This window comes from Watersipora subatra, chromosome 10 (genome assembly GCF_963576615.1).
Source record: "Watersipora subatra chromosome 10, tzWatSuba1.1, whole genome shotgun sequence".
Taxonomy (NCBI): domain Eukaryota; kingdom Metazoa; phylum Bryozoa; class Gymnolaemata; order Cheilostomatida; family Watersiporidae; genus Watersipora; species Watersipora subatra.
The window spans coordinates 18,178,232-18,204,090 of NC_088717.1; the positions used below are offsets into that span (position 1 = coordinate 18,178,232).

At 33.8% G+C, this 25,859-nt stretch overlaps 1 protein-coding gene across 4 annotated transcripts in view; it reads left to right on the forward strand.

Moving 5' to 3' along the window:
• LOC137405732 (uncharacterized) overlaps positions 1-25,859 on the forward strand; it is a 215,139-nt gene that overhangs the window by 27,697 nt on the left and 161,583 nt on the right. For 3 of the 4 annotated variants that reach the window (XM_068092103.1, XM_068092101.1, XM_068092102.1), the window contains one exon: positions 313-965. In XM_068092103.1, coding sequence (XP_067948204.1) covers positions 313-442 — 130 coding nt within the window. In that variant the 3' untranslated portion in view covers positions 443-965. Of the gene's footprint in view, positions 1-312; positions 966-25,859 lie in introns of those variants that run through there. The other variant, XR_010979802.1, reaches the window with a different exon arrangement.

A 25,859-nucleotide genomic window follows, 5' to 3' on the forward strand; every position in this document is an offset into this window, starting at 1 on the left:
CTATAACTACTGATAACTACTACTAGGTACTGATAACAACTACTAGCTACTGATAACTACTGCTATAACTACTGATAACAGCTACTAGCTACTGATAACTACTACTATAACTACTGATAACTACTACTAACTACTGATTACTACTATAACTACTGATAACTACTACTAGCTACTGATAGCTATTATCAACTGTTAGTTATTTTTACAAACTTCTGTGAACTACAACTGCTGAACAGCAGTAGCGACCGATGGCTGATAAAAACTGCTGAAATATTCTAGTAACTGCTAATAATTTCTACTAATTGGTTGCAGGATGTTTGAGTCATCAGCTAATCATGAAACAGGTCCACAATCTTCAGCACCAATGATAGAAAGCAACACTCAGACCATTGTAAAGGACAGTTCTGAACCTCCACCACCCTATGAACTGTGTGTGCAATAACAACTGCTTTACTGCAATAGATGAGTCAATCGAGTATACTTTTTGGTTCAGAGCTGTTGAGATGTATAACCTTTACTATGTATTTCTGATTTATATTGAGGTCAGAATAGGAAGGAATTTAGTGTGGTTTCCACCACTTCTCGCTATTATATACCTCATTTTGAAGATCATGGCTTTACACAAACACGGATGCCATTTATTGCTTTTTAGTTGGCTGAAAAGCCACCATTATTTATCAAGATAGTGTCCTGTAGTTTTATTCTGATTATATCTTATCTGTTTTATTTGCTGCCATAGCCTTGCCTGCTTCTACATACATGTACATGCATTCCATTTTAAACAGCGCTAAAATATTAGAGAAATTTAGTGAAATAGAGTGACCCGCTATAAATGCACGAAGTCTATAAATAAAACTCAGCGGTGAAGCATAGTTTCAGTATGAATCATTTTATTTTTGTACAAAGTAGTAATAACACAACTAAGTTTTATATTCTGTCACTAAATATAGCCACTATATCCTGAGCACACTGTTTTATAGCTTCTGTACTTTGAAATGGTAATAGACAAGCTTTTTAAATGCATTGTGATAATACTGCGGCTGAGAGTTGTGCCCTCATGCTACTCTGCCTTCTCATGTCCTAATAAGGGTGAGACAACTCTGACTTTAAATATGTTAATAAGCATGTGTACAGCAAAACAAAAATAGCAAGTTGAATATTTAATAATCAGCGTGAAAAGTATTAAAATGGAGACCAACAGTTGGGAGTTGTTCGAGTTTCATCTTACTAAAACTTAACTGTCTGCGTGTAGGTCAATAATATATTGTATTATAAAATACTCTTGACATCAAGTCTTTTCTATGAAACCACTGAAAGAAAACTGTTGGTTACATCTATAGTAGTGGACACAACTCCAATTAAATGCCCTTCATACTTAATATATAGTATGTTGCTCTTGAAATGTTGGCAGTTAGCTAAGTTAATTGTTGATCATACAAGTCTCACATGGAGTTTTAGAACAAATATAGTGTTTAAACAAGTGACCAAAGGCAAACAACTCAAAATGAAAAAGCAATCAAATTTCCATATGAATAATACTTAATAGATTTTTGACCTACTTGAAGCATTTTACAATCAGGCAGCGCAAAGCGTATGAATGAACATAAAATTGCAGCAGTTTTTGCTAAAAGCTATCCATCAAGTTTTCTGCTGCAATAATAGTGAACTCCTACTCGGTTCCTCACACCACCCACTTAACTCTTTCACTGAAACTCTTTTGAAGTAAAAACGTTTAATGAATGCATCTGCATTACCATCTTTTTCTGCACTTGTGATGATTCTCATGTTATACAGTATGATTTTAAATGTTAATGAAATAAGTTTGGAAGTATGAGATTATTGATGATACTTGTGGATTTTTTAACCTTTCTTACCCTTTCCTTGCTTGATATAAAATTTTGTTTGTGCTTTTTTTAACATTTAATATTGTCTGAAAGCTTAAAGAGCTCACGCCTGGTTGGTAGAGTGTCACTCAATCTTATGGATTAGATTAAAGAGGTTTTAGAGTTGTCTTACAGTTGAATATAACTAACACCCTGGTAGTCATGTGCACCTGAAAGATCACATGTAATAAGTATATGCACAATTATTCTGTAGCAAGGTAGTTGAGTAGTGTAGTTGGTAGTGTGGTTTGCCGCTGGACCCCTGGTATGGGAGAGACAATGACTGAAGGAGAGACAGAGCCAGTCCTTGGCTCAGTCAGAAGGGTGACACACAGTAGGGTCAACGGTCAGCCACCGAGTCGGCTTCTGCGGTCGAGTGGTGTAGCTCACCAAAATTAGACGTCTAAAATGAGCTCAGGTGAGGCTGTATCATTATATATATAACTTGAGAAAATATACATGTATATATATTCATCGCTTGTTGTACTCAAGTTGTTTGGTTGCTTGTGGAGTAAAGCAAAAAGTTATAGTGGGTCCTTGACAAATCTCCATGTATTAACGGGGTATTAACATATTAATACTAAATATTTCAATCTATAGCATCAAGCTGATAGCCTCAGAAGTTAACGACAGATAGCCTAAAAAATCTATAATTAGTGAAAACTATACATTTAATCAGACATACACTATATATAGACTTATAAGCAAGAGGGTAAATGATAAGTAAACAATTCAATTGATTTAGGAGACCGCAAAGCTACAAGGGACTTATTGCTATGGTTAGTGAGCCTAAGAAATGTATGCTGTGAATGTGAATAGAACTCCCACCCTTTTGACTTTTCAGATTGATACACAGGCCGTAGCTAGCTCACTGCTTACTATTAGACTTTGACCACCTTAAAAGCAAAAAGGATTTTTTGTTGTCTCAAAAGCTCTTCAAAAACTGGCATTAAAAATCAACTATTTTAAATTAGGAGTAAATATTCAAGTGCTATTACGCTCTATGATGAATGTCAAGCTAAAGGTCAGCTTTATTCACATTATTGCCTGCAAACACTGAAAAACTATCATAATTCATTAAAAAAAGTGTTTATCTGTAGAAAAAACCTATTTAATGAATACGTATAAATTTACCCCAAAGTTCTCCTCTGCTTCTGGCAGACTAGCAAGCTCCGTAGTTATAATGCCTATGGATGAATATAAATCTAATTATCGATATTCCAATGGCCCCACCAAAGAATATGAAGATCACTTTTGCGAGAATGTCATACTTGCTGTCCAATGCTGCGGCTCAGTTGATACAGGCTGTTTTATACTTTACAGCAATGTTTAGTAAAAAGTGTGGTCATGCATTGATTTCATTACTAAACAGAACAGAAACTGTTAAAGCACTTGCCAATGCTTCTTGACAATGTCTTAACCAAGCAAACATCCATGTTATATTTATAGATTCTATGAACACTAAGACTCACACACTAACGTGAAAATTAAGATATTATTAATAATTATTCAAATATTAATACATTCATCATGCTAAATTGGGAGCTTATAAAATTTTGACCAAAAGGAATTTTTTTACTAAAAACAGGTTAACAATAAGGCATAAAAACATATATCTTGTTGCAAATTTTATATCCTAGAAAATTTTTGAGATTTCATTGCAATCAATTTTTCATGCTAACTTTTTGACATAGCTTCTACCAGAAAAACGTTTTGGAGTTGTACTCTATTGTTAATAATATCACCGAACTAGTCTTTAATATTGTCTGACATAAAAATTACAACAGCTGTTTTACAATACATTAGCTGTTCCATAAATATTAATCATTGTTTATATAACAACTAATGGATTGTAAGACAGTCATTACTACATAATGTACCTATTTGGGAGACTACAGTTTCGCTTTAAGAAAATCACCAATCATACACCAAAAAAGTATTTAAGTAAATGGTCACATAACGAGGTGGTGATTTTTAAATTTTCCGAGATCGACACCAAATCATAAGCAAGGAGATAATCGACTCCGGTTGGTCGTTTAGCCACATAATTATGGCTTCCTGATTTGTTATGTCTAAATAGTCACAAACCGCCCATTTTACAGTGCTGTTTTTGCTGCATTAGCTAAATTTTCTACTGAAAATTGTTTACCTGCTTCGACATAAAAGGAATGTTTAATGTTGCTGTAAAGTTTGAGTTGTTATCCACTTGTTTGAGTAAAGTTATCCATTATTCTAGTCGCAGTGGCCGTTTGTGTCGTCTCTCAATGTACCTAAAAATTTGACAGCACAATAGAGCAAAAGGTGAGTCAGCCTTTTTTCTTTCAGGTCTTGCAATATATTTTAATACTGATAACTTTTCCCAATTTTATCATTTATCAAGAACTCTGCACACTGAACCATCTCCATTAATCTTGCACAAGTTAAACTCATGCAAAGATTATTTTGTTTCCAATTAACTTATCTCTAAATAGTCCATGGCTGTCAAGGTCGTTATTTACACTGTAGCATGTACATTATGTCTCTTGTTAACACCATATCTACCTCTTGAGTGACTTGGATACCTGCTATTACCAAGTCTGACATTCAATATTCCATCTAAAAGTAAGCATTTTCTGTTGGTGTCCTACCCATGAACAACAATTAATCATTGTTTATGTAACAGCTAATGTATTGTAAAACAGTCATTACTAAAGAATGTATTTGGAAGGCCATAGTATCGTTTTAGGAAACTCACCAATCAGAAAGCAGAAAAATACTCAAGCAGAGGGTCACATAACAAGCGGCAATTTTTAAATTTTCAGCCTATCACAGATGTTGGTACAAAATCAAAAGTGAGGAGCTAGTCGACTCTGATTGGTCATTTAAAAATATGGCTTCTTGATTGGGGATGTCCATTCGATCATCAACTGCCCCTCATATAGCACTATTGCTGCTGCATTAGCTTTTGTCATTAGCTAAATTTTACACTAAAAATTCCTTCTACCTTTCAAATTAAGTTGCATTTTTTTAAAGCATTTTTTTAATATTTGTTTGATCGGTTAATAGCAAACCAATTGTCTAAGGATTTTTTCCATTTGGTTTTGAAGATTTGTGGTAAGTAATTAGCACTGACTGATTCATTGAAGTCTATAATGAATAAAAGTCAGAAACAAGAGTACTCTAGTTAGTGTGAGGGTGGAGAATAGGTGTATTTTATAGGAACGAAGTGATGAACGACGACAGACAAAAATGAATTATCGGCAGAGCCCAGTCCGTCAAAGTCAGTCTGTCAGTGGTCACGTTGTCAGTTGTTGTCGCCTTGTCAGTAATGTTTGTGTCCGTTTGTGTGGAATTATTTGTCATGGTATTTGTAGTGGTCGTTTGGGAAGTCTCGTTCCACAAGTCTAGTCGTGGTCGTGTATTCGTCGAAGAGTCGAGTTGTATTGGTCGTGGCAGGGATAAAATGTATGCTTGGAAGTTATTGTCGTTGGCGTAGTCTCTGAATGGTTTCATGGCGCTGGGCTCTGCCGCTGGTGGATTTGAAGTTGAAGTAAGTGAAGTGGTTGATGAGGTTGGAGAGTCCAAAGTCTCCGTAGATATTGCAGCATCTTCAAGGTACCCTATCAAAAATATGGTAGTGTATTGATGGTTCTGTACTCAGTCTCAACTGATTATTATTTAGTGTATCACCTTATGAAAGCACTTCACTATTTTCTATTTATTTATGATTAGTTATCTTGCTGTAAATCATGAATTAAAACTATAAAAGCGGCGTATTAAAATTGAATGAAACGCCGACAACCGGTTAACTGCAGCCAGAGCTATAAACAGAAGTCCAAGATTAAAACAAAACATAACAAAACGATAATTAAAATATTAGACACATTAGCTATTGAAATGTTATCTTTGAAAAGAAAACGCGGGACTGAATACTAAGATTACTGTCCCAGAAGGGAGCTTGTCACGATTCAACATTGTCAGGCTCTGATATATCCCCCTTATAAAATCACTACTAGAGGAATATTTCATCATATTTATAAAGCTAGTTAAAAATAAAAACACAAAAACTTTATAAATGTCTGCAGTAGCTCTCTGTAGTTAAGAGCGTTTTGTTTTTAAAGCAGTATGAAATGAGGCTAGTATCCAAGAATTAGCTATAAAAAAAGTTATTTTAATTAAATATTTTTGTTGTGTTACTATTAATAAGCTGCCAAGTAAAATCTATAGAACTTACTTGGTTACGAGTTAAGATTAGCAACAGTGATGTAAATAAAACTCACGTTTAGTGCCGTTAAGTGTTCTTCTAAATTTAAAGTTGCAACAATGGCAAAATGGGTCATGACAGCAACTGCATCCACGTGTCATCCCAGACATTGTCCTCTACAATGAGAAAATAACATAATTAATATTATTAATCAGCAATACGAAAGATTAATTGAGCCACATTCCGTTTCTCTTGTCAGCGTCGCTGTTAACAAAGTAAGGAGTTTGTTACACGAGACATTGCAAACAGTTTCTGTAGCAGAGCAATTTCGTAATACTTACAGTTAACTTACGCAGCGAGAATAGGACAGTGAACACAATGTAAGCTGTAAATTTGACAGCAAAGAGGCAGTGAATAGTCAGCAAAGAGGACTGTTAAAATAGAGTATTAACTTTAATACTATCGGTTAACAGCAACTGCAAGCAAACTGATATGTAAAACCAGAATATTCTGTGACATCACCAGTTTACGTAGAATTCCTAGCATATAATTTGTACATTCTTGTTATTTTTGGAGAAACACCTAAAGTGATGAACAAGTACAAACAAAAATGAACTATTGGCAGAGCCCAGTACATTAAAGTCAGTCTCTCGGTAGTCACGTTGTCAGTCATTGTTTCCGTGTTATTCAAATTAGTTTCTGTTTGAGTAAAATTATCCATCATTCCAATCGAAATGGTTGTATGGGTCGCCTCGTTCTACAAGTCGAGTCCAGGTCATATATTAGTCGAAGAGTCGAGTTGTATTGGTCGTAGTAGAGATGAGATATACGCTTCGATGGTATGGTCATTGGCGTAGTCCCTGAATGGTTTCATCGAGCTGTGCTCTGCATCTGGATTTGATGCTGTAGATGAAGTGGCTGCTGAGCTTTGAGAATGGAAATTTTCGGCAGTTACTGCCAAATATTCAAGGTACCGTAATAAAAATATGGTAGTGTATTGATGTATTGATGTATTGATGCCTCAATGATGTTTTTGGCTAAAGTTATGCCCAAAATAGTACATCCATATCGACATCTACCTAGACCGGAAATCATCATGCTGACTTTAAATTTTATCGTTCGCGATAAATCTTTTTCAACTCCAAAAGTAAATATGCAGATTAACAAGTAGTGAGAAATTGGAAGACTGCGTCAATCAAATCAAAACATTAGTTTAAATGTTTCAAAGTTTTTATTGACTTTTAATTTTGCTAATTTGGATTGTTATGCTCAAATAAAAATACACCTTTTAGGTTGTCAGCCGTAGTCAGCCTAAAAATATCATTCACTTTCAATATCCTCATATTGATTCTTAGAGCAGTGTACAGAGTCTGAAAAGTCAGCAGCAGAGTTATGGAACACATTTTTATAATTTAAATAATGTTTATGACAGTTTATTTGAGTTATATTAGCATGTAAATTAGCTATGTTTTGGTTTGAGGGATGATACTCGCGAGGAAAAGCTCGAAATTAGAGTTTCATACTTTTCATGTTCATGACTAGCTATATATGCATAAATAATATTCATATCTGTGTTTTGTATGTAATGAATAAGCATTTTTTTCAAATTAAGTATATTTTGCAATTTGTATGGTTCAAGTCTACTGTAATTTTGTTTCGGCAAACAAAATCTTTTTCAAAATTGGGAACTTTCTGACACTACCTTCTTTGAAACACAGATCTGCGTAAAGAGATTTAAGTTGTCTACATGGATGTAATATCATTTGAAAGAAAAGACTTGGCTGGTTCTTGTACAACTTGAATGAGTAAATTATCTCATGTCTGTCTATTGTAGTAGTAATTTGAATTATGGCAACTTTCTGAAAAAATGAGCGGTATTTGGGGATTATCACCTGGAAATTAGTCGAGTGCAATGAGTTAAAAGGACAGTTAAAATGTTAAACTTGTTAGCTATTAAAATTTTCGTTTCGAAAAGAAAACATGAGCCTGAATACTAAGATTACTGTCCCAGAAAGGAGCTTGTCATGATCCAACATTGTCAGGCTCTGATATATCTCCCTTATAAGATCACAACTAGAAGAATATTCAATCTATATTTGTCAAAGTATGTTTGTATGTCCCTCCAGCTATAAATATTATTAGAATAGGCTCGCTGGACATTACTGACGCAAGGTCATGGAGTACGGCATTAGAAGTAAAGTTGCCCCGATTTTGGTATCGGAATCGCCGCCGATATGGGTTTTAAGTATCTGAATCGGTATCGGCTGATGTTTTCTTAAAAAATCTACAACTTCAGATACTTTTTACAGATCAATTATTTAGCAGTAAACAGTATTTTAACCTGCTACACTAACGAAGATCATCGGCTGCAAGTTTTTTACTCTTACCTAATGAATTCTGGGCCTGTCACACTATTTATTTCATGTCGATAGCCTGATCAACATCAACACAGCTGAGGAATGTTTTTGCTTTAGTTAGGACATGATCAAAAAATGTGGTATTTTTAAATTATAGTGATGAGATTTATTGCAGCCAACCACAAACAAGATAACAAAGAAAGGAAACAAGAATGCAGTGTAATATTTCAATTAACTGGCATTCCGAAAGTAATTTTAACAGCCGATGAATTAAGTTATCTATCGCTTCCTTGATCCCCGATCCTGACGATACTTAGCTGGGTTGTTGGGTAGTTCTCGTTTGGTTTGTAAATGTAATAATTACATTTATAATTACAGTTTATTTGTTTCTCTCTTTTACTTTATTTATTGACGCATTAACTTTTGAAGTTTGTCTAAATAATTATGATCCTACAGATCATTTGATGAGCTGGTTCTTGTGAGTAAACTATTGCAGGTTTTACTATAAATTAAAAACCGCTGTTTTTTCACAGGTGCCGCTAACGCTTGATTTTGTTGACAAAAACAGAAACAACAATTACTTTTATTAATTAAAAAACAAATTACTATTATTACTTACACATTTCAAGAAACATGGACTGTTTTATTACTACACGCATGGAATGTTCGTATATGAATATATAGATATGTACATATCTTTTTTTTCATAAATAAATACAAACAAATAAACACATTAGTATTTATATTTTCTATAATAAAACGAACAATTCTCTATACAAGACAAAATATCTGAATCGGTATCTGAATCGGATTATTTTTCTATATGAATTGTTATGTTGGATCGGTATCTGAATCGACTGGTGAATTTATAATCGGGGCATCTCTAATCAAAAGCCTAGCACAGGTATTAACTAGCTTAGTGGAATTTTCCATTAGCAAAGTGCTAGGCTAATAGCTTGAAAATTAGTTCTGTGACAAAGTTTTAAAACCTTTAGCCTACAGTTGTTTTTATTTTTCTCCTAATTTATTTCAACTACACAAAACACTTCTCTCATGATATGTAGTTGGAAAGTTAGAATGGAAAATGTTGTTATACGTTAAATACAAATCAATTTTCTGTCCAAAGACTTTTTATTATCCTGGCAACGGTGAGTAGCACAGCTAGTCATATTTATTAAGTTAGTCAAAACTAAAAACACAATACATGTAGCTTTAAAACTGTCCGCAGTTGCTCTCTGTAGTTGAGAGCTTTTGGTTTTTAAAGCAGTATGAAATGAGGGTAGTATCCAAGCATTAGCTAAGAAAATAATTTTTTTTCTCAAAATTGATTAGGTTTTGTTATATTACTGTTAATAAGCTGCCAAGTAAAAACCATGGAATTTGGTTAGTTACATGCTAAGATTAGCATCAATAAAGCAAATAACACTCACGACTTGTGGCGCTAAAACTTTTCCAGAATTTGTAACTGCAGCATTTGCAAAAGATTTTATTACAACAATTCTATCTGTTTGTCATTCCAGACATTGTCTTCTACAATGAAAAGATAATATAATTAAAAACATTTATCAAGATCAGGAAAGATCAATTGAGTCCTATTTTTTTGTTTTCTTTGTCAGCGTCGCTGTTTTCAAAGTTAGAGTTTGTTACCCAAAACATTTTAAAGAGTTTTTTTACCTGAGCAATTTGGTAATACCAGTTAGCATAGGCAGCGGAAATAGGACAGCAAACAAGCAGTAAATATGCAGCAAATAAAATACGACTGTAAAAATGGATTATAAACTCGAGTATTATTAGGGACAACAGCAGTTGCTTGCAAACTGATATATAAGCTTAGAGTTTTTAGGACGCCACCAGTTTACGTAGAATTTCTACAATATACTTTCTTGTTACTTTTAGAACACACATAATGTGTACATTCCAAAAGGAATTAATAAAATAATTTTTCAACCGTTTTAAAAAGCTTCCATTAATTTTAACATAAAATTTTTTGGGTAATAGTATGTTTCCCTGGGTAAAATCTAGCAAATAACAAGTCTGCTTGACTGAAGTATTTAAAAGAAATCTGCAAGAACCAAGGTTTTGCTTTAGCAAAGAATTATAGGATAAGGAATTTACTATTGATTCTGAGCAATACCATATTTACAAAAGATGAGGATTGTAAAAGGCGTAGATAATACTTATCTTAGTTGACTCTATTTATTGTATCACTTTAATAGCTGTGAAGTGGAACCACAGAACGGAAGAGAAGGGAACCGCTGTGAATACTGCAGGAACAACTGACTGCAAGAATCTAACGACTGCAGGAACGAACAATAGAAAAAATGATCCTGCAAACAGAGCGTCGAAGATTTACTAAGTAAACCTTAAATGTTGATCCCATGCATGATTTCTGACTCATTCAAGTCGTCAACTCTACCTTGTGCCTGCTTTAATAGATTTCCTGTTTTTAATAATAAATGCCATTGCTGATTGGTTGCGACCATATTCCTTGGCTATATAAACAATATGCCTTTTTCCTAATTATTTAGAGTCTCCAACTTTGTTGTCATGAAAATCATTTTTCCCTTCGTCTTGTAACGTTTGTATTGGTCTCAGATTCCTTAGCTAATGAATCAAATAAAGATACTTGTAGTTATATATGTATGCTGAATAAAAGTTTATATTAAAGTGAGTATAACACTAAAATGAATATTTGCTCTCGCTTATGTACTTTTCCCAAAACTTTCCACGTGGAATGCTGACCTGATAGAAGTCGATCATCATATCTCTTCTAAACGTTGTGAAAATGTTTTCGGCAAGCTAGATTTCGGTGTCTTTGTTATTTTGACATGCATAATAAGCACGTCGACTACCAAATTTTAACTCAGGCAAAGATTTTCTTGAATTCGTATGATGAAATAAAACTTGTATGATGAGGTACAGACCTCACGATGTTCAACCTTGTAAGGTGAACAAATTGTATATCAGGGTAAGCGTATTGTGAGAGTGCACTCTATAGTACATGTAGTTTATAGAAGCTATTTACAAACAGAAAACTGGTTGCCAAGCATTTTCACCCGCAAGTTGCAATCCTTGGTTTTCTCGTGGCGTCATTCTCTCGTTGTTTGCCATCTTTGTAGACACATTTTATCGTGGCAAAACAAAGCTTGTGCAATTAATTTTTGCGAATGATGCTTTTGTTTGCAATTTTTTCATTATAGTGTTAAAACAACCCAAAAAATACTATTAAACAAGAGAATAACGACCGTTTTTACAAATATGGCGGCGTTTTTACAAACGAGCGCATGTGCAAACGGAATGATGACGTCAAAAAAACGATGGATAGAACGGCATCAAGAGCTATTTTACTGGCATCTGCGGACACCCAGTGTTCAGATTTCAAATCAAATGTACATCAACCTGGATTTTAATCACTTCTTCTTTTATGTCTTCAAAAGCCTGTTGTTGATCTCAATACCATTCAGATTTAGAGCCAGAAACTTTGTAAGTAGGGGTATAAAGTCCAATTAATTTTTGCTGAATTTCATTGGATAATTAACCATTCCTGTGAAATGCCTCACTTCAGTTTTATTAGGAGGCAGTATTTTAACTATAGCTTCTATTTTGGCAGGATCTGACTTAATAGTAGTCCCAATTAACCACATGTCCAAAATATCTTATTTCCGTTATACCAAACTCACTTTTTTTCTTTTTTAAAGCCATCCTAAAGCTTTCTCTTCTTTTGAAAAGTTGGTGGCGTCTCGCCCAATGTTGTGGTAGGTTCGAACCATAGACTAAAACATTGTTCGTAAACAGATTAAACCTTTCAACCTAAATATTTTTGCATATTTTTCCACTGATTTTGCACCTACAACACAGCATAGTGAGACATGCTGAATATTTTGATACCAAATAGTTTTAATGTTAATTTTGCAGAACGACCTTTAACCTTTTCGCAGGCAAAGCGCTGTTTTTGTCGCTTTGCAATACTCCTTCAAATGGGAGGAGCGATGTTTTTGTCGCAACCGTAACATATTACTTTTATTGCAATTTTCTGTTAGCTAAATGCCGTTTTTTTACCGATGACAAGCTATGATATATTGACTTTGGTTAGCCTCTAAAATAAATTTTTTATTCACTCAAAACGATCGTTTTAAGCAGTGATAATTGAAAAAAATGCGAATAAAATAGAAAATTGTTCTAAACAATGTTTAAACTTTTTTCTTTTTGGTTCGGCTTTAGCCGTTATTTATTGAAAGCTTCGAGAGTTGTAATTTAGTTTATCGCCATGGCATCTTCTAAGAGAACTATCCGAGATTATTCAAATACAGCAAGTGGGCCTGCTAGCACCAGAGTTGCTCAGAGAATAACAGCTGACAGTGACTTTTTAGATTTAGTAGCCAGAGATGACAGTGAATCAGGTTCAGATTGGAATGATTTTACATTTGGAAGTGATATTGACAAAGAAGCTATTAGCAGTAAAGATGATGAGGGTGGTGGGGGTGATGTCAGTGCCTGGAAGAATATTACTAATATGAAGAGAGATAAATCTCCAACAATTCATCGGTTTGTAGCGGTGACAGGTCCAGTATTTACTCCAGTAGATGCTATGTGATGGGTACAAAAAGACAAGAATAAGCACATGGTGCAAAGACTGTTATGTAGTCCTTTGTAAAGAAGAATGCTTTCGGATATATCATACGTAAATAGTGCTTATTTGAGTGTACAATTGTATCATAAAAGGTATAAAATATATATTTATCTTGTTAGATCTACATATATAAATATCTTTATGTTATACCTTTTAATTCATTTATATATTTATTTATATATTATGCTATTCTGTATATATCAATAAATATATATCAAGAAATATATATCAATGTATATGTATTAATATATATATTAATATAATAATATATATATACATATATATATATATATATATATATATATATATATATATATATATATATATATATATGTAGCATGAGTATATATATATATATATTAATATATCAATAAATATATATTAATATATATATTTATATATTATTGGAGTAGTCATTGGGGCACTGGGCGCATTAACACCGGCGCATAAAATGTGGCTTGCCCAAATACCAACTGCAATCAACTCAGGTGAGTTGCAGAAAAGTGCGCTATTGGGAACAGCTAAGATCTTGAGGCGAGTGCTCAAACTCCCAGGTTTCTGGTAGGAGACCCGAGTTAGAGCAGAATTTACCACCCATACAGGGTATCCGGGGTGAGGAAACAATTTTATATATATATATATATTTATATATATATATTTATATATATATTTATATATATTTATATATATATATATATTTATATATATATTTATATATATATATATTTATATATATTTATATATATATATATATTGATATATATATATATATATATATATATATATATATATATATATATATATATATATATATATATATATATATATATATATATATATATATATATATATATATAGTACTCCATTGGCAGTATGTGTAATTTCATTTCAAACAGAAATGTTTTACAAATTGTGCCAAACAACAACAATAAACAAAAGAAAAAAGGCCAACAGTTTTCTACTAAAGTCAAAGAAACAGTTTAATATTTTTAATATATAATTACTCTGCTAAGAGAATGGGCATCAGGTGTAAGATTGTTAAAGCAGCTAGCAATAATATTTTGAAAATAATTGTTAGAGGTTGTGTGCAATTGGTTAAAAATACGTGGCTTGAACTGAGTTGTAAACCTGTAACTGTCATGGAAAAAGAGGAAACAGACCATCAAAAATCATGAAACCTATAACAGACATAAAATAAACATTTAGCATAAGTAACTTAACGCACAAAGATTTGGAAAGACCATCGTTTGAATAAGATATGCTGGAATATGATGTATATTTGCAACTTGTCGGCACTATTTTATTTGCAACAGCAATAAGTCATTTGTGATGTATCTTGAAGCTAGACTAATAAATGTGTATACCATAAATAATGTGGTAAAAGATAAACTGATAATAAAATGCAATAACAGATTTTGAGTTGTTGTTTGGCCTGCAAAAGCGGAGTAGAGTCAATGAATTAGGGACCTCATCACAAATAGTGTCAATATGCTTACTCCAAGACAGTTGATCTGTCAAAACAAATTCTTGCAATTTTGTCTCAAGTTTACAAGGGATGGATTGACTGGAAACCTTGGGAGTAAAGCTGTTTCAGAGGGTTACATTACTGTTATAGAGAAGGAAATGCAGTTTTTATAGATTGGTTATGCTGGGATTTGATTGGTTATGCTGGGATTGGTTATGCTGGGATGCTGGGGAAATAATTATGCTGGGATTTGAAGTACACCGATTGCTGATAATTTGCTTGATGAGAATGCGGTTTACCTCAAGAACTTGGACATATTTTTGATGTCTAACAAAGGCAGCATCATCAGTGTATGTAAAGTTTAATGTATTAATTTTAACCATAGTTCAGACGAACAGGCAGACGGACTGACACAACTCTTACTATAGTAAAGACTAACATTATGGCATGCAAAAGATCATCTTGTGTAATAACTATTAGCATAACAATTCCGTGATACAGCAAGGTGGACAATTGGGGCAGTGGAAGTACTTGGCTTTGAATTCAAGTATCTGCGTTCGATTGTTGTGTGAGGCAATTCTTTTATAATGCTCGTAGCATAACTTCAGACCGAAGGATAGATGAACACGGATCTTATCATAGTAAAAATAACATATTATATTATAGTTTTTGAAAATAGTCTCCATCTTGAAATGTACAAGAATGAAAAACAGTTAAACAGTTTGACAGTTTGACAGTTAAACTGATCATCTACACAAGATAACAGAATATATCTCAGCAGTGAACATCTCATTAGCAAAAACTTTATAAAAGTCATTTGAGATGGATGTACGGTGCACTCGCTAGAGTTTGTCATTTTCTGAATTTAAAGATAAACTTGCACTAAGTTGTCTGCATACTTTATCTACAAGTATCGGCATTTTTCTATTATTTGTATTTGTTTTTGATGTTTGAGGTGATCTTACTGCTAAAATGTTTCAAGATTAAAATCGACAAAACTTGATCACAGTTAAGATGGTCAGATTCAAGCAATAGTGCGATTACGATGTCTATGGCTGAAAGAGACTAACAAAATGGGTATGTGTACCGCTGCAACTTCAACACAATAGCTGATACCAACTATAGCGATGATAGCAACTAGTGATGTCAAGTTGCACATATTTTTCTTCCGAGCATTTTAACCGCGTTCAGGTTTTGTCAATTTTAATCTTGAAACATCCGGGCAGTCAGATAGTTTCAAACATAAAAAAAAATCGCAAATGATAGAATAATACCGATACTTTTTGATATTTGCCGATCCATTTTCCATAAACAGATTGACAGCATAATAGAGCAAAAGGTGAGTCCGCCTTTTTTTCTTTCAGGTCTTGCAATATATCCTAATACTGATAACTTTAACCAATTTGATCATTTATCAAGATTTCTGCGCACTGAACCATCTCCATTGATCTTGCACAAGATAAACTCATGCGATGATTATTTTTGTTTACAATTAACTTATCTCTAAATAGTCCATGGCTGTCAAGGTCGTTATTTACACTGTAGCATGTACAATATGTCTATTGTTAACACCATATCTATCTCTTGAGTGACTTGGATACTTGCTATTTCCAGTCTCACAATCAATATTCTATCTAGAAGAAAGCATTTTCTGTTGCTGCCCTACCAAGAATAACCATTAATCATTGTTTATGTAACGGCTAATCATAGATATATATACCTAGATTGGCCAATAATAGCTAGTCCCATTGGTGGCCTTGTCAGACTTAAATGCCATGACGCAACGTAATCATATTGTACCTTACGCTTGACTGACCGCAAGATTCATCATTAGTTTACAATGGCTGAAGCTGAGAAGAGTGTGTCAGCTGCTACTAAGGTGAGTTTTTTACTACTTTTAATATCAAAGATAGGCTTGGAACTCCTAAATATCAGCTGTAAGGCTTTATAGTAAAAACTAGAACAGTTTTCATACCAATAGTGGACATATTTTCCCCATATTTGACACTTTGAAAAAATTATTGAAGACAATCAAATCAGCAGACATCATTGTTTGTCAAGTTACTATCAACTTCAACTTGTTTGATTCATTAACTGATTGACTCTCTCTTGGAAGGTTTCCTTAACTTTGCCCAAGGAGCTGCTTGTGTAATACTGCTACTTTGTGATGCTTGAGTCATTAATTTGGATACCATCTTGCTATAAATTACTAAGTCAGAATGGAATTCATATTCATTGCTATTTTGGCAGCGATCTCACCATTATTCATCAAGCTCACAGTCATCTGAGAGGACTAGTAAGAATTGCTGCGTTACTTTTGGATGTTCCAATTATCCAAGAAAATGCCCAGAGAAAAGCTTCCACAGGTAGGACAATATAACAAACATTCACCCTGCTAATCGTTGGGAGAATTCATGAACATACTACATGAGCATGGCTTGGAGCATGGTTATCTTTGGCTATAATCAGGCTTAAAAGTTTCCATTATTTGACAAGGTTAATGCTACACTTCTCAAAGGCAAAAAGTCAATAATCCAATGAGCAAAAACACCACTAATTGTATGTGTCTTTTATTACTTGTTAAGTTTTCCTACTGCTGCTGATCGCAAGGATGCCTGGATTAAAGCAGTGAGACGAGAACAGTGGACCCCAAGTAAATCTTCTGTACTTTGTTCAGACCACTTCATTAGTGACAGCTACCAAGTATCACCTGGTATTGGGAAAAAAGCTAGATTGAAGGCCAATACCTCACCAACATTAGAGTTTGTCTTTTAAGACATTGATAAAATTCAAATTTATCAAAGACAACTATTGTAATGAAGGATAACTTATATCTCCCTCTCTCGCAAATGCTAGCATTAGCTGCTATTGTATGTATTTAATTTTACATTTTAAATAATCACATTTCCTTGTATTATTTTTTGATTGTTGCTTTTTGAAAGCATGTGGTAAATTATGACAATAACCAACATCTTCTTTCTATTACAATATCTTGTTTTGAGTGTTTTATTTGCATTTTTAGAGTATGGAAACCAAGCAATATATATTTAATTGTTCGATATATAAATAAATTGCACCAACATGCGAGTATATTAACATATGAGCTCAGTCTCGGAACGCATTAAGCTCATAAGTTGAAGTATGACTGTATAAGTTTTTAGCTTTTAAGAGCTTGTAATCACCTTCTCATATATTTCACACCTACAACACAACAGAGTAAGGCATGGTGAATCTTATGATACCAAATAACTGCAATGTGAATTTTGTTGCAAGTCAACCTTTAACTTGCTTATGCATATTGTACAAATAACTTGGTATTGTCCCTTCGTGACTGGCTTCTTAGTGGTGGCAATTAGTGCTAGCCTGGCAAAGTTTTTCACCAATCCAGCACTACTAAGCAACACTCTTGTCGATTTCTCGCTGTGGTTGCAAACCTCAATCACCACAGGCGAAGACAAAGTCAAGCCACCCTGATTCTTAACTGTAATTAGGGAATTCGTTGCTTGGTTTACATCAACGTTGGTAACATCCATGATGCTAGTGATACAATCATTACGCTTCAGCTTTGGTGACCTAGCCAGCTGTAAAATAATCATTCTGTCTCATTTTTGACTTCAGACATACTTGCATACTCATCATATTTAGTCATGTTTAGTTCAGCATATTAGTCTATTTACCTAGCCAAGGTCTGGCTCTTTGAGTGGGTGGGCTATTTTCCCTCCCCTCTCCATTCCCCTTCTCTCTTTTCCCCTTCTAACTTATTCTTTGGAGAAGGGGAAAAGAAAGAATGGGGATAAGAGAGGGTTGCAAATAAAGCCATGATGGCTCATGATTTGTGTGCAACAATTCATAGCTTTTATAGTTTTAATCTGTGGTGGTTATCAGATATTATCACAGAATTGCTTTAGTTTACTGGATTATGTATACAAGAAGGTTTTTATGTGAAAATAAATGTAATTTTGTTACCTTCTTCCCATTAGATTCATTGTAAACAGCAGTGCAGTCAAGCGTGAGGTACAATACAGTGATGTTGCGTCGTGCTATTTAGGTCTGACAGGCTTTTTTCCTATTGGCCAATCTAGGTATATATATCTATGCGGCTAATGTACTGTAAAACAGTCATTACTAAAGAATGCATCTGGAAAGCTACAGTTTTGTTTTAAGAAACTCACAAATCGAAAAGAAGGAAAATACTCAGGCAGACGGTCACATAACCAGTTTGCGAATATTAAAATTTCAGCCTGTAACAGCGATCGATGCAAAATCAAAAGCGAGGAGCTAGTCGCTTTTGAATAGTAATTTGAATGGTAATTTAAAAATATGGCTTCTTGATTGTTGATGCCCATTTACCACCAACTGCCCATTATATAGCGCTTTTATTGCTTCATTCACTTTTGTTATTAGCTAAATTTTACACTAAAAATTCCTTCCACATATCAAATTAGATTACGTTTTTTTAGAGCATTTTTTCAATATTTGTTTGATCGGTTGATAGCAAACTATTTGTCTGAGCATTCTTTCTGTTTGGTTTTGAAAGATTGTGGTAATTAATTAGCACTGACTGATTCATTGAAGTCTATAATGAATAATGGTCAGAAACAAGAGTACTCTAATTACTGTGAGGGTGGAGAATAAGTATATTTTATAGGAATGAAGTGATGAATGAGGACAGACAAAAATGAATTATCGGCAGAGCCCAGTCCGTCAAAGTCAGTCTGTCAGTGGTCACGTTGTCAGTTGTTGTTGCCTTGTCAGTCAAGTTTGTGTCCGTTTGGGTGGAATTATTCGTTATTGTATTTGTAGTGGTCATTTGGGTAGTCTCGTTCCACAAGTCTAGTCGTGGTCGTGTATTTGTCGAAGAGTCGAGTTGTATTGGTCGTGGCAGGGATAAAGTATATGCTTGGAAGTTATTGTCATTGGCGTAGTCTCTGAATGGTTTCATGGCGCTGGGCTCTGCCGCTGGATATACTGCAGGATACTTACAGGATATCTTGCACTTACTTGGCTTGGATTCGTAGTTCTCCGTTAAACTTGCACAAGATATACCCATGTGACGATTAGTTTGTTTCCAATTGACTAATCTCTAAATAGCGTGTACTGTTATGCTCTGTAGCATTTACTTTGTCTTTTGTTACTATCATATCTGCCTTTTGAGCAACTTCATACCTGCTACTACTAAGTCTCATAATCAATACTCTAGCTAAAAGTACGCATTTGCTGTTGCTGCTTTACCCAAGAACAACCATTAATTGTTGTTTATGTAACAGCTAATGTATTGTAAAACAGTAATTATTGCAAAATGTTATTGTGAAACTACAGTTTCGTTTTAATTAAGAAGCTCGCTAATCGGAAAGTAGAAAAATGTCACCCAGATAGTCCTATAACCGGCGGTTTGTAAATTTTCTTGCTTTCACCGACATAGACACAACATCAAAAGCGAGGGGTTTGTCGACTCTGATTGGTCATTTGAAAATAGGGCTTCCTGATTGGTGATGCCCATTGAATCACGACCTGTTCTTCCTAAATTGATGTCGTTGTTGCATTCACTTTGACATTAGCTCAATTTTACATTGAAATTGCTTTCACATTTAAACAAAATTGTACTTTGAAAGCAATAGCTCAGTTCAATTCTTTTAATCGATTGATAGCAAGCCACTTGTTTTAGTATTATTTCTATTTGGCTTTGAAGAAATGGGGTAATTAGCCTTGATACATTGAAGTCTATAATGAATAAAAGTCAGAAACAAGGGCATTCAAGTTAGTGTGAAGGTAGACAACAAGTAGCTTATATTTTATGGTAACAAAGTGAAGAACGAGGACAAACAAAAATGAATTATTGGCATAGCCCGGTCCATCAAAGTCAGTCTGTTGGTAGTCACGTTGTCAGTCATTGTTTCCTTGTTATTCAAATTATTTTCTGTTTGAGTAAAGTTATCCATCATTCCAGTCGAAGTGATTGTATGGGTCGCCTCGTTTCACAAGTCTAGTCGTGTTCGTGTATTCGTCGAAGAGTCGAGTTGTAATGGTCGTGGTAGGGATAAAATATACGCTTGGAAGTTATTGTCATTGGCATAGTCTCTGAATGGTTTCATGGCACTGGGCTCTGCTGTTGGTGGTGAATTTGATGATGCAGATGAAGTGGCTGATGAAGGTTGAGAATCGAAGGTTTCCGTAGATATTGCCCAATCTTCAAGGTATCCTATCAAAAATATGGTAGTGTATTGATTGTTCTGTACTCGGTCTCAACTAATTATTTTTTAGTGTATCACCTTATGAAAGGACTTCGCTACTTTCTATTTATTTATGATTAGTTATCTTGCTGTAAATCATGAATTATAAACATAAAAGCGGTGTCTCAAAATTGACTGAGATGTTGACAACAGCTAAACTGCAGCCAAGGCTATGAACATAAGTCCAAGATCAAAACGAAATATAATATATTCACTCATTCGCACCCGACGCGAGTTAACTCGTCTCTTTACAACGTTGCTATGCATCCAATGCTAGTTATCTCACCTCTAAAATTTACCTACTCATTGTATCGCTATTTTAAATTATAAAAGAAAATTTTTGATAAGTTACAAAGAAAAATTTCTGGCCAATTAGGCAAGCAAAAAATATTTCTCAATGATGTCTCTGGCAAAAGTTATGAACAAAATAGTACACCCATATCGACATCTACCTAGACCGGAAATCATCATGCTGACTTTAAATTTCATCGTTCACAATAAATATTTTTCAACACAAGAAGTAAATATGCAGATTCAGAAGTGGTAAGAAAATGAAAGACTGCATAATTCAAATTAAAACATTATTTTAAATGTTTCAAAGTTTTTATTAACTTTTAATTTTGCCAATTTGAGTCGTTATGCTTGAATAAAAATACACTTTTTAGGCTGTCAGCCGTAGTCAGCCTAAAGTTATCATTCACTTTCAATATCCTCATATTGATTCTTAGAGCTGTGTACCAAGTCTGAAAAGTCAAAAACAGAGCTATGGAACATATTTCTATGATTTGAAACAAGTTTATGACAGTTTATTTGAGTTATATTAGCATGTAAATTAGCTATGCTTTGGTTTGAGGGATGATACTCGCGAGGGAAAGTTCGAAATTAAAGTTTCATAATTATCATGTTCATGATTAGCTATATATTAGCATATTAGCTATATGTATAAATAAAATTCATACCTATGTATTGTATGTAATAAATAAGGAATTTTGTCAAACTTTGTATATTTTGCAATTTTTATGGTTCAAGTCTAACTTTGTTTCAGCAAATAACAGTTTTTTCAAAATCAGGAACTTTCTGACGCTACCTTCTTTGACACACAGATCTGCACAAAAGGGATATGAGTAGTCTATGTGAATAAAATATCATTTGAAAAAGAAGACCTGGCTGGTTATTGTGCAACTTGAATGAGTAGATTATCTCAAGTCTGTTTCTTGTCTTGTAGTAGTAATTTGAATTATGGCAACTTTCTGAAAAATGAGCGGTATTTGGGGATTATCGCCTGGAAATTAGTTGGGTGCAAATGAGTTAAAAGGACAATTAAAATGTTAAACTTGTTAGCTATTAAAATTTTCGTTTCGAAAAGAAAACATGAGCCTGAATACTAAAATTACTGTCCCAGAAGGGAGCTTGTCATGATCCAACATTGTCAGGCTCTATATCCCTTTATGAGATCACAACTAGAAGAATATTCTATCTAAATATATAATTCTCAAAGCATGTATGTGTGTCCCTCCGGCTATAACTATTATTAGAATAGCTAGAGAATAGCTAGAAAACCTTGCGTCAGTATTTTCCAAAACTGGAAAATACTGACGCAAGGTCATGGCGTATGACAGTAGAAGTAGAGTTGCCCTGGTTTGGTATCGGAATCGGTGCCGATATGGGTTTTAAGTATCTGAATCGGCATCGGCTGATATTTTCTTTAAAAAATCTGCAACTTCAGATACTTTTTACAAATCAACTATTTAGCAGAAAACAGTATTTTAACCTGCTACACTAATGAAGATCATCGGCTGCAAGTTCCTTACTCTTACCTAATGAATTCTGGGCCTGTCACACTATTTATTTCACGTCGATAGCCTGATCAACATCAACACAGCTGAGGAACAATTTTGCTTTAGTTAGGGTTCGATCGCAAAATGTGGTATTTCCCAATTATAGCGATGGGACTTATTGCAGCCAACCACGACCAAGATAACAATGAAAGGAAACAAGAATGCAGTGTAATATTTCAATTAACTAGCATTACAAAAGTATTTTGAGCAGCCGATGCATCAATTTATCTATCGCTTTCTTGATCCCTGATCCTGACGATACTTAGCTTGTTTGTTGGGTTGTTCTCGTTTGTTTTGTGAATGTAATTTGTTTCTCTCTTTTACTTTATTTATTGACACATTAACTTTTGAAGTTTATCTAAATAATTATGGTCCTATACCAATCATTTGATGAGCTAGTTATTGTGAGTAAACTATTGCAGGTCTTACTATAAATTAAAAAACGCTGTTCCTTCACAGGTGCCGCTAACGCTGTTTTTGTTGACAAAAACAGAAAAAACAATTACTTTTATTAATTAAAAAAACAAATTATTACTATTACTTACAAATTACAAGAAACATGAACTGTTTTGTTACTACATGCACGGTATGTCAGTATGTAAAAAAAAATATATATTTATATAGATATATACATATCTCCTTTTTCATAAATAAATAAATACAAACAAATAAACACGTTCATATTTATATTTTCTATAATAAAATGAACAATTATCTATGCAACAAAAAAGATCTGAGTCGGTATCTGAAGCAGATTATTTTTTTATAAGAATCGGTAAATCGGATCGGTATTTGAATCGGCTAGTGAGTTTAGAAACGGGGGTATCTCTAATTAGAAACTTAGCACAGGTATTAATTAGCTTAGTGAAAGTTTCCATTGGCAAAGTGCCAAGCTAATAGCTTAAAAGTTAGTTGTTTGACAAAGTTTTAAAACCTTTACAGTTGTTTTTATTTTTCTCTTAATTTCTTTCAACTACACTAAACACTTATCTCATGATATGTAGTTTGAAAGTTAGAATGGAAAATGTTGTTAGACGTTAAATACAAATCAATTTTCTGTCCAAGGACTTTTTATTATCCTGGCAACGGTGGGTAGCACAGCTAGTCATATATATTAAGTTAGTCAAAACTAAAAACACAATAACTTTATAAGAGTCTGCAGTAGCTCTTTGTAGTTGAGAGCTTTTTGTTTTTAAAGCAGTATGAATTGAGGATGGCATAAAAACATTAGCTAAGAAAAGAATTTTTTTCTCAAAATTGAGTAAGTTTTGCTATATTACTGGTAATAAGCTGCCAAGTAAAAACCATACAACTTGGTTAGTTACATGCTAAGATTAGCATCAATAAAGCAAATAACACTCATGTTTAGTGCCGCTAAGACTTTCCCAGAATTTGTAACTGCAGCATTCGCAAAAGATTTTATTACAACAATTCTATCTGTTTGTCATTCCAGACATTGTCTTCTTCAATGAAAAGAGAACATAATTAAAAACATTTATCAAGATCAGGAAAGACCAATTGAATCCTATTTTTTTGTTTCTCTTGTCAGCGTTGATATTTACAAAGTTAGAGTTTGTACTCAAAACATTTTAAACAGGTTTTACCTGAGCAATTTGGAAATACCGACAGTTAGCTTAGGCAGCAGGAATAGGACAGCCAATAAGCAGTAAATATCTAAAAATCTAGCAAGTAATGAGTCTGCTTGGCTGAAGTATTTGAAAGAAATCTGCAAGAACAAAGGTTATGCTTTAGCTAAGAATTATAGGATAGTAAATTTACTATTGATTCTGAGCAATACTCTATTTACAGAAGATGAAAATTGTAGAAGGCGTAGATACTTTATATCCTAGTTGACTCTAGTTGTTGTGTCATTTCAATAGTTGTGAAGTGGAACCATAGAAAGGAAGAGAAGGACACCGCTGTGGATACTGCAGGAACAAACGACTGCAAGAACCTAATGACTGCAGGCACAAACAATATAAAAAGTATCTTGCAAGCAGAACATTAAAGAAGTACATGTAAATCTTCAACGTTGATCCCATGCATGGTCTCCGACTCGTTAAGTCGTCAGCTTTACCTTGTGACTGCTTTAATAGATTTCCTGTTTTAAATAATAAATGCCATTGTTGATTGGTTGCAACCATATTCCTTGGCAATATTAACAATTTGGGTGCCTTTTTCCTATTTATTTATGATTTCTAACTTTGTTGTCATGGAAACCATTTTTTTCTTCATCTTGTAACGTTTGTATCGCTCTCAGATTCCATAGCTAATGAATCAAATAAAGATATTTGTAAATATTTTTATTCAGTATACTTTTATTAGTATGCTGAATAAAAGTTTATAGTAAAAGCAAGTATAATGCTAAAAAATGATTATTTGCTCTCACTTATGTACTTTTCCCAAAATTTACCACATGGAATGCTGACCTGCTAGAAGTTGGTCATCCTGTCCCTTCTAAACGTTGTGAAAATGTTTTCGGCCAACAAAATTTTGGTGTCTTTGTTATTTCGACGTGCATAATAAGCACGTCGACTGCCAAATTTTAACTCGGACAAGTTTTCTTGAATTCGAATGATGAAATAAAATTTGTATGATGAGGTACAGACCTCATGATGTTCAACCTTGCAAGGTGAACAAAATTTATATCAGGGCAATCGTATTGTGAGGGTGCACTCTATTAATAGTACATGTAGTTTGTAGAAGCTCTATACAAACGGAGAACTCGTTGCCAATCATTTTCACCCGCAAGTTACAATCCTTCATTTTTTCGTGACGTCATTTTATCTTTGTCCGCCATCTTTGTAGACACATTTTATCGTTGCAAAAAAAAGCTTTGGCAATTAATTTTTTGCGAATGATGCTTTTTTTTGCAATTTTTTCATTATAGTATTAAAACAACACCAAAAATACTATTAAACAAGAGAATAATGACCATTTTCTACATATATGGCGGCGTTTTCACGAACGAGCGCATGTGCAAACGGATTGATGACGTCAAAAGAACGAGAGATAGAACGGCATCAAGAGCAATTTTACTGGCATCTGCAGACACTCAGTGTTTTGATCCCAAGTCAAATGTACATAAAACTGGATTTTTAGTCATTTCTTCTTTTATGTCTTCAAAAGCCTGTTGCTGATCTCAATACCGTTCAGATTTAAAGCCAGAAACTTTGTAAATAGGAATATAAAGTCCAGGTAAGTTTTTGCTGAATTTTCTGAACAAATGCTAAAAAGTGTTTCAGATGTATCTCTTTCGCGCCACACAGTAGT